At 35.6% G+C, this 16,496-nt stretch overlaps 1 protein-coding gene across 3 annotated transcripts in view; it reads left to right on the plus strand.

The window, feature by feature from the left end:
• The window catches only part of LOC127934840 (histone deacetylase 9-B), a 38,396-nt gene extending 26,623 nt beyond the window's left edge, over positions 1-11,773 (plus strand). For 2 of the 3 annotated variants that reach the window (XM_052532369.1, XM_052532366.1), the window contains 6 exons: positions 1,431-1,562; positions 1,910-2,007; positions 4,741-4,863; positions 6,080-6,230; positions 8,659-8,876; positions 11,394-11,773. In XM_052532369.1, coding sequence (XP_052388329.1) covers positions 1,431-1,562; positions 1,910-2,007; positions 4,741-4,863; positions 6,080-6,230; positions 8,659-8,876; positions 11,394-11,687 — 1,016 coding nt within the window. In that variant the 3' untranslated portion in view covers positions 11,688-11,773. The remainder of the gene's footprint in view (positions 1-1,430; positions 1,563-1,909; positions 2,008-4,740; positions 4,864-6,079; positions 6,231-8,658; positions 8,877-11,393) is intronic. The other variant, XM_052532368.1, reaches the window with a different exon arrangement.
• Positions 11,774-16,496: the final 4,723 nt, after the last annotated feature.

Below are 16,496 nucleotides of genomic sequence, written 5' to 3' on the forward strand. Positions count from 1 at the left end.
AAATACATTTATATTGCATTTCAAATGTTTTATTTTGTCTTAGTTTATCTTATTTTATTTTAAAGTTATCTGTTAGTTATCTTTTTTATTATATTTAAAATAGATTTTAGTTTTGAAATACATTTTTGTTTTATTTTATTATAAATACAATTAAATTTCATTCCAATTTTATTTATACAAATATTATTATTATTATTTTATTTTATTTATTTTTTTACCACTTTAGTATATTCTCATGAATCAATCTTGGCAGTGAAGTGTGTGTATGTGTGTGTGTTTATGTTCGTACTCCACATCTCCTTTCATCTCTGCTCTCAGCTCACAGTGTGTTGTAATCACGTCGGGCTCCTGATGTGTGTATGTTTGATGCCCACTCAGCGGTCAGACCGGCGGTAGGTGGCGTCAGTCCGGCTGCTGGCTTTCCTTTCCCGCCTGAGTAAAATCCAGGGAATTTTGGGACTTCACAGGTCACAGTGAGACAAAAAAAATAAAAAAATAGGATTTCCCCTTATTTAAAGCCAAATCTCTCTCTCTCTCTCGCTCTTGCTCTCTCTGTCGGTGCCGATATCTCTGTGTTGGTTTAAACACGGCTACCGTCGAGGTTTGTAGTTGGCTGTCTGGCAGGTCCTGGACTCCTACAGCCAGTGGAGACGGTTTTAATGTCCTCCAGATGATCGATGGAATTGATCTTCCACTTCTTACCTCATTACAGCTGCTAGATATCCCAGAATTCCTCAGTGCAGCTGGACTGCAGCCACACATTCACTCCGCACTTTATGTGAGCTGTCTGTTAAAACACTTCTATTGTTGTTTATACGCTGAAATCTCTGGTTTTATTATTGTATTTTATATTTTCTACATTTTAGATTTCCTATCTATGGTTGACAGGGCATTAAAATGGAAATGTATTTGTCTTGTTTTCCAGTACAAATATTTAAACATTCCTTAAATCAAGAGACATTATGAAAATCAAAATGACTTAAGATATTAAGTCTCAGAAAATGTATTAGAATTAAGTTATTTTTTTTATTTAAAATCCCACTTACCCCATTGGAAGCCTGCATTCATTTAATTTAAATTAACTTTAACAGAAAATAAGACTTGATATGTAAAATGTCTTGTTTTAGGAATGTTTATGTATTTGAACTAGAAAAGATGGCAAAAACACTGTGTGAGAAGACCATTTCTTGCAATGTGTAATGGTATTTTATACAATATAAACAGCAGATGAGATGTACACAAAATTACTGAAAAGAAAGTGGCACTGAATACAATTTTTACTATTGTAAAAATTGATAAAGAAATTGTTTATCATCCACTGAGAACAGTATAAATAGATTTTAGAACTAAATGATAATCCCAAAATAGCCAAATATCAGATAATTCATTAAAACAATGACTAACCTTATCAGTTTTCTCTCTCCTTTCAGCGTCTGAGCCCAATCTGAAGGTGCGCTCCAGACTCAAGCAGAAGGTTTCTGAGAGACGAAGCGGACCGATACGCCGCAGAGACGGCAGTGTCCTTGTTACACCGCTGAAAAAACGAACTCTTGAGCTAACAGGTGAGCAAACAACCATCTTCCTGTAACCTGAAACACAGATAAACAGCCCTTATATCAGAAAACACAGATCTGTAGCAAACTACTGTATGTGAAGAGACAAAATTAAAGTTTGAATGCCCACTAAGGAAAGCGATATCTTTGTCGTACTATCCTTTCATCTGTTAAGGATGATTTCCCATGACAGCTCTGCTCACTGCATTTTTTAACTGATTTTAATTAATTAATCAAATCATATTTGATGTATGAAACACAGATCAATAAGCATTAACTGTGGGCGGAGCTCACAGTCAGTATTAGAGCTGACCGCTGTAGTCTCTTTAAGCACTTCCTGTTCTCCTCCCGTCTAGATTCCTCAGCCAATGAGAGCCCTGCAGGTTCTGGACCGAGCTCACCCATTGGCTTGTGCAACAATGAGAACGGCCGGTCCAGCACCTCTCAAATCAAGGTAATACACAAATACACTCATCTCACTTCTACATTTAAACATCTTAAATGGCAGCACGCTGATATACTGCATTGAAGTTACATAAAATATAACGTTAAGAAATTTTGCCCTCAGCCAAAACTATTTGCTTTGGAACAAAATATATATATGAGTCCTAAGATAGCGCCTAAGATTTGCCCACAGTGAATTATATCTCATGTTTAACCACTATAGAGACATCAGAGTCAGCAGTAAATTCAAGACGTCATCTTTATTAAGAAGAAGCAAACTTGAAGTCTAAACAAGCATATTTTCACCTAAAAAAAAAGTTGAATCTACATTTTGTGACACAAAAACTGTATTTTTATTAATTTATAGTGGATTTGGGCATTTGCCATGATTCTCACTATGGGAAAAACTGCAAGCGGAGTGATGCAAACGGTGAAATGGTTTTACAATATTGCACTCGTGAAAAAGGCTCTCAGCCAATCAGATTTGAGGACCAGAAAGGACTATTTATAATTATCTGTTAGGCTGAATGATTATGGAACATTATTTCACCCATATTTTGACATTTTATTTTCACAAAGGTTAGTTTACTTACTTTAAAGCATATGTGTATATATATTTTGTTTCTTTATTTTGTAAATATAAATGCCCAAATATACTTTAATAGTAAAATGACCCTCTAACTCTATCTCTCTTTATTCTAATTCTATTCTTAAAAAAACTCTTGTCCCTTTTAGACTTACATTCTATTCATTTGCTGATTGTTTTTTTTAAACTAAAAACTAATGCTAGGTTTCTAATATTTTTGTATTATATCTGTTTTATTTTCATTTATTATACCAATAACAAAAGCAACAACAACAAAAAAAAAACTTCTAAAACTAGCTTGCTCTATTATTTTTCTATTCTAGTTGTTTTCTTTTTATTAATTATATTATTTAAAAGCCCTTGTTATGTGAACTGCGTTAAGCTAACTGAGACTTGTTGATTTTGATTGCTTCAATTGTCCTCATTTTTTAATCTCTTTGGATAAAAGTGTCTGCTAAATGACTAAGTATAAATTTAAATATACACAAAAATGTACAATTTCTGCCACTGTAAAAAACGTATATATAGCTTCTTTTGTGACTAACCTTTTCACATGAAAAATTACTAACTTGTGGGCTGCAAGCATTAATAAAAATGTCAGAATGTCATGACATTGTATAACAAAATATTAAAGCAAGTGGCATTTCAGCAAACAGGTATTGCATAAGCATTTCTCAGAACTCTGTTGCTTTTCTGAGCCGTTTTTGCAGTGTCTTTTAATGAACTCCCGTTCTTTTTTGTGAAATATTTTACTTGTAAAGTGGGTTTGTGCTATTCTTCTAAATAAATGTCCTCTTTAACAAACTCCCTTTAAGCAAACTGGTTAGTAGCCTTCAGCACATAAAGGCAGCTGCGGAATAGTTTCACGCGCTTGCGTGCAGTTTCCAGCTTTTGATTGCATTCTTGAGAACTGAAGCATACAGCCCACAAAACTGAAACTAAATAAAATGGTCATGGACCCACGTCTCATTACTCTTATCAGACTATGGGGTGAAGGAGTCGGGCCCCCAATGATCCATTGTTTGGAGCTGAGAGTACACAGACCCCGTCCCAGGGCGCTCGTACCATCAGCCTGACAAACAAACACTGACTTTAAGATCACATCAGAACATCAGTGCAGCATGTATGGAGTTAAATGGAGTTTAAGGTGTGCGTGCATGTGAGTATGTATGATGGTGATATGCTGTACTAACTGTGACAGCTCTTTTCCGCTGTGGTTTTGGCTGTGCTGGAGGTTTGGGGAAGGGGTGAGGTGTTCTGGGATGCTGAGGTTAGTTTCTCCTGTGAAGTTCTGCCCAAGCATTTCCTCACGGGCCAAACTCTCCTCTCCTCCTGTAGGCACACGGCCGAATGAGTTCATCCTTACAGCCCTACAGCCAGCAATGTGTGTGAGCTTGAGACTTCACTGCTTCATGAGCTTCAAAACTAGTAGCTAAAGATGACCTCATATCAGTAACATTCACACCATTAACTGATACTGACTGACATGGTGCAGCATAACTACCTGAAACACTCTAGAAACAACCGAAAAACTACTTGGGAACATTCAGAAGAGCAACCAGAGTTTTGTGAGTTTCTGTGGCTAAGTGGTAGAGCAATGAGTTAGCAGCGCAAAAGGTTGTGGGCTCAATTCCCAGGAAACACACATACTGGTCAAAAAATGTATATCCTGGATGCACTGTAAGTCGCTTTGGATAAATGCGTCTGCTAAAATGCATAAATGTCAATAAATGTAACATACAAAATCCAATCACAATTAATTAAATAATTCATAGCACCACCATAGTAACCATCTGGGAACATTCTAGCAACCATTCAAGAGTCAGAGTGAAAATCCCATTGGTCCAAAATCCCATTCCTTGGAGTTATATGTATACTTTAATAAAACCTAGAATGCATTCTGGCTGTGATTTTGTCACATCACGCCTGGTTAAAGCGCGCACACACATACACAGATTGATTGCTGTAGTGAGGAAGCTCATATGTCAATATCTAATTCTGTCCCTCTGAATGCTTATGCAAAGTTACATCATTGATACTGGTTCTCCTTCTTCAGATGTTCTCAATATCATGCTTTACTATTGTTGCTGTGCTAGTGTTCTAGTGCTTTATATAAGAGCTGAAGCAATGCTTTCTATCTGTCTGTCTGTCCTCCAGCGCTGTCTGTCTCAGGGGGGCGTCCTACAGACGGAGGGGTCCATGTCTCTGTTGAATCTCTACACGTCCCCCTCTCTGCCAAACCTCACGCTGGCTCTGCACCCTGCTCACGCACACATCTGCGTAAGTCGTCCATCACATCAAACTCTACAAAGACACAAAAACAAAAACCTAGAAATGCTTGATTTATATAATCAGGTTCTGAAGTACATTATGGCCAGGACACACCAAGGCAACCTCAAAGAACTAGCGGCAATGAAAGCTAACTGTTTTGTCGCGTTGCAACGGTCATTTTGGCCACTTGAGCAAAACATTTTTACAGTAGCTGTTACCAGGAAATAATATGTTCTGTGTCTATATCATCCACTATTTCCACCACTTCACCATTCACAACACCCAAGCATTCATCAATCCCTAGCAAACATCTAGAGCTAGATCTAGAAAAACTCAGATATCGCTTGAACTCAAACTAAATTAACCTGTTGCCTTCTACAGTGATTTTATAGCTCTATATTCTTACTATATGGAAATTCTCAGCTCGTTCAAGAGGAGAAAAATCTGGAGACAAGGTCTCGTGCTCTTTGAAAGAGCAACTCCTGAGAAATATGAGGCCTAAAGACAAAAGCAGCATCGCCGGCTCTCGATCTGCTACGCAACAGAAATAAATAGATCCTGCAGAAAAAGAAAGGTATTTTTAGGAGACAGTGAGACACGGAGTCGCATCTATTTGTGGTGAAAGCACAAAATACTGTATGAGGAATGTGCCATGCGTGTTAGGAGACGAGATGAGATGATCCTCTTTATAGAGCGCGAAGATGAGCCGTGTTTTTACAGAGATGTAGGTTTGAGCTGTTGTTTGCCGAGGGTTTAGGAGCACGTCTCATTTTCTGAGTGCTTGTGTGGATTATTGGGGCTCGTGACCTCTGACCCCGTGGGATCTTTAGCCCTTAGGTAAACAGGCCCTCGGTTTAGGGTTTCAGGGCATTTCGTTCATCACAGGCTTTTAATAGTTTAAGAAATGGTGTCAGGAAAGTGCGTTAACATGCCAGCAAATCAAAACATGGATCACTTTTACCAAATACTTTCAACACTTTCACATTTGAAAATAGCTGAATGACTCACTGGGGAGCTCTAAATGTGGACTGATAATTATGTGCACTTTATGGACGACGCCGGGTACAAACGCTGACAGGATGCGTTTTAAAACAGCACTGTAATTAATATTTCATATGCTGGTGTTATGTAAGTCTCGCTCATGCTTGAGTGAAAATACGTGTCTAAATGCAAAATTAGGCAAACTTTGAATATTAATAGTGTTTGTCTGATCTGTGTGTTTCAGACGGGAACGGCGCTGAAGGATCGGAGCGCAGAAGGACTCGTGGCCGCCGTGTCGCCCGTCTCAATGGAGGCTAAAGTGAGCCACGGACAGCAGGCGCTCCTGCAACACCTGCTTCTGAAGGAGCAGAGACAGCAGAGGATGATGTCACCTGGTGAGCAGAGCACACAGGAAGTGCATGTTCTTAAAGTGACAGCGGAACTTTATTATAGTTAACTACTGTTTAGTGTTAATCACCATCTAACTCAACCAGTCAAGAGCTACAATTAGCCTTAGATGTTATATGAATATGGTCTCTGAAGCATAGGTTTTATTAGCTGACAATAATAATAAATAAATAAACATTATAGGCACAAATACAAATGTACTTTTATAAATTGTTTTTGAAAAATATAGTGTTATTGTTTTGGCAAGCTTAAATTAAAACTTCTATGAAAACTTGTGTGATATTCCTTTAAAATAATGTTTTAGTATATCTTTTTTAAAGTATATTTTACTAAGAAATTTCTTACATCATTTCTTTGAGTTAGACCAAACTTTTATTTAGGAGAGTTGTAGACAGAGTTTCTGTGTTTTTTTAATAAACTATTATTATTAGCTATTAGGCCTACTTGAAGTATAGTATACTCTACTGTGCAATAGTACTATATTTCTATTTGAGTTTCTTCAAGTTATTCCGAAATTTTATTCTGACAGGTTGTCGTAAAGACATTGCAGTTTCTGTCAGTCTGTGTAGACGATATGAATGAATGACGATAGTTTTATCAGATGAAATGGTGAAATCCTCTCATAGCGCGCTGACGTGCACATGTGTAGCATATATCATGTGTTAATATAGTGAAGAGCTGAAAACACCACGCGTGCTTCAGTGTGTGTGTGTGTGTGTGTGTGCAGTAGAGCACACATTCCCAGAGATGTGTATAACAACACCTTAAGGGTTCCCATAAGCAGGATTTATTGTTGTGCCCCCCTTCCTCAAATATAATGATGGGGGGAAAAACCTACTATAGGGGTGAAAAAATAACTTTAATAAAATAAAAAACTAAATGAATAAATTGTATTATTTACAAATCACAATTGTAGCTCTCGACATTTACCTGTGGCTATAACTTTATTATGACTCTAATTTATTTTATAGTCTCAAGCATTCAGAAATCATGCAAAAGGAAATTAAGCAGTTTTACTATAATAAAACCATGTTGTTGTTTTTTGTAAGGGTTGTAATATGCAAATTTTTTGTTGAATAAATTATAAAGCCTGTGTCATCTATAGCAAAAAGGTGTCCAAAAATGAAAGATTTAGTGAATATTTGAATGAAATGTTTGGTCAGTAGCCTAAACAAGGATTTGATTGTCCTGTAAGTGTAACAGCAGCAATCACATGGCATTTGTAATAACATGTACATAAACTGTTTATTTTGTATTTGCCTACATTATGTATTTTAACAGTGTAATTATTAACCAATTATTATTGCCTCATAATTTTTTTTATATAATGCATTTTAAGCCATTTTAAAGGCTATTGATGGCTTAGGTCTGTTTTTATAGCAACAACAACAACAAAATATTATGGTATATTAATGCTTTGTAAATTATTCAAGTTTGGGGATCGCAAATCATTTGAATCAGTTCGGGAGTTCAAAGCGGATTCGCGAATCATTTGAGTCAGTTTGGGGATTGCGAATAATTTGAATCAGTTCGGGAGTTCGTAGCGGGATCGCGAATCATTTGAGTCAGTTATGGGGATCGCGAATCATTTGAGTCAGTTTGGGAGTTCGGAGCAGGTTCGCGATTCATTTGAGTCAGTTCGGGAGTTCAAAATGGGTTCGCGAATCATTTGAGTCAGTCTGGGGATCGCGAATCATTTGAATCAGTTCGGGAGTTCGGAGCGGCTTCGCGGATCATTTGAATCAATTCGAGAGTTCGGAGCGGGTTCGCGAATCATTTGAGTCAGTTCGGGAGTTCGGAGCGGCTTCGCGGATCATTTGAATCAATTCGAGAGTTCGGAGCGGGTTCGCGAATCATTTGAGTCAGTTCGGGAGTTCAAAGCGGGTTCGCGAATCATTTGAGTCAGTTTGGGGATCGCAAATCATTTGAATCAGTTCGGGAGTTCGGAGCGGGATCACGAATCACGAAAGATTCGCGCTCATAAATTTTCAAATTGGCCATAACTTTAATTCGTTGCTGCCAACTAGGGTGGCAGCAGGGGTGTCAAGGCTTTCTTTTAGGGTGGCATTTGCCACAGCTCCTGTATATATATATATATATATATATATATATATATATATATATATATATATATATATATATGTGTGTGTGTGTGTGTGTGTGTGTGTGTGTGTGTGTGTGTGTGTGTGTGTGTGTGTGTGCAAAGTAAACAAGGAATTTAAAAAACTGTATAAATTAATACCACAAGTATCATTACCATAATAGTAGCATAAAACACACACACACACACACACACACACACACATACACACACATATATATATATATATATCACAACCAGTGTGAGCGTCTGGTATGAAATGTCAGATGTGTGCTTCATATGCTTCTCTCTCTCTCTCTCTCTCTCTCTCTCAGTCACAGGTAGTGTTCCTGTGCTCTCCTCGTCTCCTCTGGTGATGAAGGAGCGTGCGTCTGGGAGTTCTCGCAGCAGGTTACCACGGCATCGACCTCTGAACCGGACGCAGTCAGCGCCGCTGCCACAGAGCACACTGGCTCAGCTCGTGCTCCAGCAACAGCACCACAACTTCATGGAGAAACAGAAACAGCTCCACCAGCACGTCCACATCAGCCAGGTATCTCAGCTCGCTCAACGAGAACAACTCAAGATTACAGAACAGCTAAAGATTGATCCCTGCTTTAGTTCAAACTTTACATGAAATAAAATAAAACTGGTGGAACTTTGAAAGAAGAATCAAAAACTTAAGAAAGGAAGTAAGGGCTGAATTCATGAAACAGGAAATTAAATGAAAATAAATATTCTGGCTTTAAGAAAATAAAGCCTTTATTAGAGGCCCTTTAAACGCCTTTTAAATCAAAAATTTCACTTTTAAAAAAAAAAAAAACTTGAAAAACTTGGAAGAGAATTACTGTAATATATTTTTTTGTAATTTGGATGATTGGAAAGTGAGTAAATCCCAGGATGTTTTTTTAATGGGAGTTTTAACACATTTAACTTTTAGACTTGCATTCAAACATTCAGGATTTTTATTTTAAACAAAGGTTTGGGCCTTTAAAAGTAATAATAACATGTCATCTTTTTTTTCTAAAAGCAGAAAGCATCGAGTGCTTTCCATTCAGGATCATTTAATGGACAGAGCATCATTACAACTAAAAGGACGGTCATGATTTATCACCTTACGTATGAGATACACCAAAAAAGAGAGTTTAAGAGAGTTTGCTTAACAGCGACACAGCGACAAAACACATCTGGGTTGTGTGAGAGCAACTTCAGCAAACTGTGTCTGAAAACTACAATGAGAAATTCCTTTAAACTTCGTGAACCTGAACATTTCAGAGTGTGTGTGTGTGTGTGTGTTTAACCTGTGTGTCCTGCAGTGTGGTCCTAATAGAGGAGTTTTTAAGCGCTCTTTTCTCTTAAATGACGGTGTAAATTGATCTGACTGATGCCTCGTTGCGACAGGAAGTGAGGTAATACAAGGACAGGAAGTGAATAAATCCCAGCAGTCACTCTCATTCCAACAATCAACATTTCATTTCATTTTCTATATATTTTATATTTTATTTTAGTTTAGTTTTTATTTGAATATTTACAATTTAGCTTTGGAAAATTGTACAGTTTTCAATACGAAGTGACTAAACTGGGGAGTTTTACTTTTTATTTAATGCCCCATACACCCTGTTTTTTTCCTTTCTAATAACACTTTCTTCCTCTATTCAGTATTACTTTCTCTCTCTCTCTCTTTCATTTCCTGAAGGTCTAGTAGAGGATTTTACAGGCAGTTTAACACACACATGTATCCGTGTATATCATTCATCCACTTTTTATTTCATCTAGATCTTTTACAGCTGCTGTTTTGGGGGGTTTGGTATTATTTGACCCTTTTACAGGAGGACTGAGGGCAGACGGGCGGCGTGTTTGGGAGGGAGACACATTTAATGAGCCACTTTAACAAGAAGATACCAGAAAGAATGAAAGATCATGTTAATGTGTCACTTCTAATAAGTTATGACACAAAACTGAACTCCAGTTCCAGAAGTACTTTTCCAAACCATTTACTCAAACAAATAAGTTTTAAAAGAAAAATGGATGTATGAAAGAGTGCAAAGTAAATTGAACAAACTTTATAAATAAATAACAGATGTAGCAATAATAGTAATAGTAAACTTGTCAAAAATATGTTCAGGTCATATTTAAATAAATTAATAAATGCATTTAATTTGTCATTTTTATTTCAATTAATTAATTAATTTGCAATGTGATAATTATTTTTTCAATTCTTACTTAAAATGTAAAATCAATTAAATATCAAATTTTAAAATTGAAATAATTTATAAAATATTAATAAATATTTAAAACAATTCAATAAATAATATTCTGTATTTATACAAAAAAAAAATATTTATATAATAAATAATATTCACTGTGATACTGAGAAGTTTGAAGACAATTGTTCACTGTAATATAAAAACAATTAACAAATTTGCTTTTTATTTATGCATAATTAAAAGGCAGGTATTTTGAAAAAGAAAAAATAAGTTTAAAGTAAATTGATCAAAATATAAATAAATAAAAGTAATAGCATTAAAATAAAGAGTAATTAAAGGTCAAATAATATATAAATTATATAATTAATAATATATAATTAATATTATTAATGCTAATTATTTAAAAAATATTACTATATAATGAGAATTTTTTATATATATATATATATATATATATATATATATATATATATATATATATATATATATATATAAAATTGCTATAATAATATTGCAAAAAATATATATAGTAGTAATGAGACACTTTTTAATGAATTAAATATGACGCGTAACTGATCTCAATGCAGTTAAAGCTAGAATAACAATACAGCACAATTATACAATCATAATGCCAAAATAACTTCTCCAAATAATTTTCTCCATATGAACCAAACAAACTGATAAGGTTTTAGAAAGTCAGAAAATCTGAAAAAAAGAAAAGGAAAAAAAAGAAGAAGAAAAAAAATACCCTACTTTATTTAATGCAATGAACTACTCCCATGAAGCTTTGGACATCAGCCATGATGATATAAAATGCAAAACAGCTTATTTCTCTCTCTTTCTCTCTCGTGTTTGTTCTGTAGGTTCTGTCTCAGTCCATCGAGCAGCTGAGGAACCCCAGCACTCATCTGGAGGAAGAGGAGGAGGACGAGGGAGCGTCTGTGGAGCACAGAGAACCGGAGATCACGCCGCCCCCTGCTGGAGTCATTCACAGAAACTCTCACAGTGACCCCGAGGCCGCCCACACCAGAGTCATCCGGCTGAAAACTGAGCCCGAGGACACACAGAGAGAGGAAGAGAGACGGGACATGGGGAGAGATACAGGTGAAGAACAGAAGGAACACAGTCTGGAAAATATGACGGAAACTGATGTCTGAAAAAGAGAAAGAGATGAGCAAGGAAGGGCTGAATCTCATGGAACTTGCCAAAAAATAATGTCTACGTCATCATATATATATATATATATATATATATATATATATATATATATATACACAAAACAATCTTACAATATTATAAAATATTTTTTACTTAAAGTAAATATAGCTTTAAAGGTTTTTTTTAATTTTTTTTTTTTTTTTTTTGCATTGTGACATTTATTTTTAGAAGTTTAAATTATAGAATATTTTAACTTGACAGCAAAATGTTCAGATCCAATACAATTATGAGACATTGGGTTCGATAAAATTAAATAAAGTTAGATATACAACATTTTATTTTTATTTAGGCATGTATTAAAGGCAGATATTTAGAACAAATACTGCTATGGTGCAAAAATGCCACACATAACATAACATTAATTTGGTATTACATTTTCTTAAAGCAATATTTTCTAACTGTTATTTACTGTAATACAGTAAAAGTGGCTAACATTTCTGTTTATTTAATCATTAACCAAAAGCGGTTATTTAGAAAAAAATTCTGCCAGAATGCAAAAATTATACAAATAATATAATATTCATTTAGCAACACATATTATGTTTAAAAAAAAAATCTGATCCATTCTGATGCTGAAAAGTTGGGAGAGAATTACCGTAATAGTTTAAAATATTACAACATTGCATTACATTAATAAGGTGTCTTTCTTTGAAGATTTGGGGGGAAAGGCATGTGTTGTTGCCATCACAATGCAAAAAAATAAATAAAATAAAAATAAGTAAATCTTACTTAAGAGGTTCCATTTACTTTAAGCAAAACTCGAGTGAAAAAAAATGTGAGTGAAACGTGACCTGGACAATTTATTTGAGGTTCAACCAAAGAAAGAGTGACAGCGATTTGTAAGAAAGAAAAAAGAAAGTGAAGAGGAATCCTGAAAGGAAAGAGAAAGTCTCCAGAAAGTATGAGGGCGAACATGTGCCTGTCTGTCTTGTGTCCGTCCTCAGCCCTGTTAGTGTGACACTGTCCGTGACCTCTGACCTCTGTCTCTGCTGTGATCTCCCCTCTCGGTCATTGCTGTTGTGTGTGAAGCTAAATAAAGAAAAGCGATGACCACGGAGCTCATTTTACCCCCCACATTAAACCAGCAGTAGCGCAGCAGCTACTCGTCATGTGACCTGAGGAAATGATGCTAGTGAGCTTTTCCGCTGCCGCTTGAACGTCTGTCAGAAATGATGCTAAACAACGTCCTTGTCCTGAAACTGTCACTGTTTTTGTCTGGTTTCTGGTGCTCGACCAATGGCCAGTGTCAGTGTTAACACAATATAATTTAGTGACGTGCCTACATTTCCTGAAAACACTCATTGCTGCAATGAAAACTATTCGGTCACTCATTGTTTTTCACGATCGTTGACAAAAACTGATGTTGACATGGAAGAGATGATGGCAATGATCCATCCGGAGGTGATCCAGTGATTCAGTCAATGTTGGATTCACGTGATTCAGTCAACGTTGGATTCAAATGATCCAGTGATTCAGTCAACGTTGGATTCAAATGATCCAGTGATTCAGTCAGTGTTGGATTCACATGATTCAGTGATTCAGTCAATGTTGGAATCACATGATTCAGTGATTCAGTCAATGTTGGAATCACATGATTCAGTGATTCAGTCAATGTTGGATTCACATAATACAGTGATTCAGTCAATGTTGGATTCACGTGATTCAGGCAACGTTGGATTCAAATGATCTAGTGATTCAGTCAATGTTGGATTCACATGATTCAGTGATTCAGTCAATGTTGGATTTACATGATTCAGTGATTCAGTCAATGTTGGATTCACGTGATTCAGTCAATGTTGGATTCAAATGATCCAGTGATTCACTCATTGTTGGATTCACATGATTCAGTGATTCAGTCAATGTTGGATTCACATGATTCAGTGATTCAGTCAATGTTGGATTCACATGATTCAGTGATTCAGTCAATGTTGGATTCACATAATTCAGTGTTTCAGTCAATGTTGGTTTCACGTGATTCAGTCAATGTTGGATTCACATGATCCAGTGATTCACTCATTGTTTGATTTACATGATTCAGATCAGTCTGTGTTGGTGTTTAGATGTGTCTTATGTCTTGCCTGGTGTTTGATTCTCATTTGTTAGTGAACAGAATCAATATACTATGTAATACAATATAATATGATTCACCAATGGTGTCAATGACGAAACGTTTTCTCCATGTGATGTTTGTAGAAAAAAACACTGATATTTCATGTCTATAACATCTAAAATGTAAGATTTTCACAGTTCACAATGACGCCAGCACAGAGATGTATAAAGTTTTGTGAATTTGCATTATCAGTATGTGATCATACACTGTGCTGAAGGCCTGTGAGAATCTCCGTCACTAATCACACTAATGAAACGAATGATTGACGGATTCTTAATCATGTGGCCATAAAAGTACAACAAGAGCCTGTTTGTACTTCACTGCTATGTAAATAACGTTTATTACCCAGTGTTACGCTAGATTGAAACAATAACTGCATGAAAAACCTTGTGTCAAAGGTCATGTTTACGTTGAAATTATAGTTTTAAAATAAAAGTTGTTTGTAAAACTTCTCTAAACCTCTCAGACTCGTTGCATTATTGAAGGTAATTCTGAGTGAAGGGGACTGCGATCTCTCTGCTTTGACCTCGCTGTCTTTACCTCACATTTTTCCCACAGTTCCTCATGTCTCGGGCGTTGTGTTAACCTCTTGTGCTCATGCAGAGCTGTGGGATCAGGTTAACCCTTTGAAGTGTGCTTAAGAGAATCTGTGATCTTCTGGCTGCAGATATACAACCATCACATCTCAGACCTCTGGGACTCGGCTTTTCTAAAGGTTACACATTTATGGGACAATATACACTACCATAATTATACAAATGAATAACTTTATTTAGCAAAGATGCATTAAGTGGATCAATAAAGACATTTATAAGAATCTTATTATTATTTTTTTTTTTCAAATAAATGCTGTTCTTTTGAACTATTTTTCAAAGAATCCTGGAAAATAAAATGTATCAGTTTCCACAAAAAACTGTTTTCAGCATTTATAATTATCAGAAATATTTATTGAGAATTATTTCTGAAGATCATGTGACACTGAAGACTGGAGTAATTATGCATTTTACAATATAATCACACAGAAAATGGTAAAAATATTTCACAATTTACCTTTTTTTTTTTTTTTTGTTTTACTGTTTTTCTGATCAAATAAATGCAGCCTACAAATTGTTTTGAAAGTATTACAACAAGTCTTAAACATTCTGCATTTATAATTGCTTAATAACCATGTATGTCCAAAATCAGTTAACCCAGTAAGCAAGAAAATGGCTTTTTAAATTTAAAATATGTGCTAAAAATGTTTAATTCCTCCATCTAGAATGGCATTTTTTTGCAGTTTGAGTTACAGTTTAACTATAATAACTCTGATCCCTATAGTAATAGTAGCTATTGTTATGTTGTAATTCCTAATATTGAAACAACCCAATAAAGTAATTAAACATGTTACCTTTCAGAATTTAGAAGTTAGAAGTTATCCTAACTTTAAGAATTATGATTTGTAAGAATATTATTTTCAGATCAACCTTAAGAAAATATTCTTATGAACATCAGAAAAAAGTTTGGGTAGTACAAATTTAGAGATTCAGTAAACGGTAGATTCACGTGATTCCGTGCAGTAAGTGCATTACGGTAATTGTTGTTTATTTACTGAAACTAAATCTGCATTTGTTCATTTGACTTAACTTGCATTGACCCAAACCAAAACAATAAATGCTCAAATATCAGCAAATCTATGACTATGTCTGACCAACATCTAGGAAATGAAAGATTTAAATACGCCATACATCTTTCGTCAAATTAATATTTATTTCCCACGCTCTTCCAGCTGCTGTAAAGTGACTCCTTCCTTTGGTTTGCTTTCAGACGCTCTCGACTCAGAAAGCATCCTGGTTTTATACACTTATTTTCTGGAAAACGCTGCGGTCAGACCCCAATTTGATGTTGGCTCTCTATTTTGAGCAAAGGGCCGCTTGGTTCTCCACAAATGAGGGCAAACATCATTCACACACAGATTAGTAAATGCCTCAAAACAGAGGAATTATTCCACCCGCCCCCAATTAGACCGCCTTCCACCAGCCATTCATCTTGAGCCTCAGCAGGGTTTCCCACCGGCAGAAAACAGGCCCACCTGAATCCACAGCCAGCTGTGAAAGCAAACTCCAGCGCCGCAGATGAAATGCTACATGGGATACTTCTGTTAGCAGCTAGTCTGACGGTTGCAGGTAACATGTTAGGCATTGCATAACTGATTTATGTTCACTTTGGAGCCAAATCTGAGTAGCAGGAAAAGCAGTTTTGGCGGTAAACTTAAAAATAAAGATTTCAAAAGAAGGTTTTTGCAGGTGATGAAATAGAAGAACCTTTTGGGGTTTCCCACAGAAGCGTTCAAATGTATTGGGGTTCAAACTGGTTTCCATGCAATTTGCCAAAAATCAGCATGATGAAAAACACTAAAGATTCATGTATTAATATGGGGAAATTGAATAATTCCCTTAATTTCTAGAGTTATTTTAATATTCTATGTATGTTTTATGTTAAAAATTTGTTGCACGGACAAAAGACAACAATAATTGTATGATTTTTTTATTTTGTCATGATTACTTGTAGTGAATATTTGTGCACTGATGTGCAAATAACTTCAAGTATAAATATCTTACATGATTTGTTTTTTGTGTAAGTAGTATTTATCCCTATTTGA

The sequence above is a fragment of the Carassius gibelio genome, chromosome A19 (genome assembly GCF_023724105.1).
Source record: "Carassius gibelio isolate Cgi1373 ecotype wild population from Czech Republic chromosome A19, carGib1.2-hapl.c, whole genome shotgun sequence".
NCBI classification, from domain to species: domain Eukaryota; kingdom Metazoa; phylum Chordata; class Actinopteri; order Cypriniformes; family Cyprinidae; genus Carassius; species Carassius gibelio.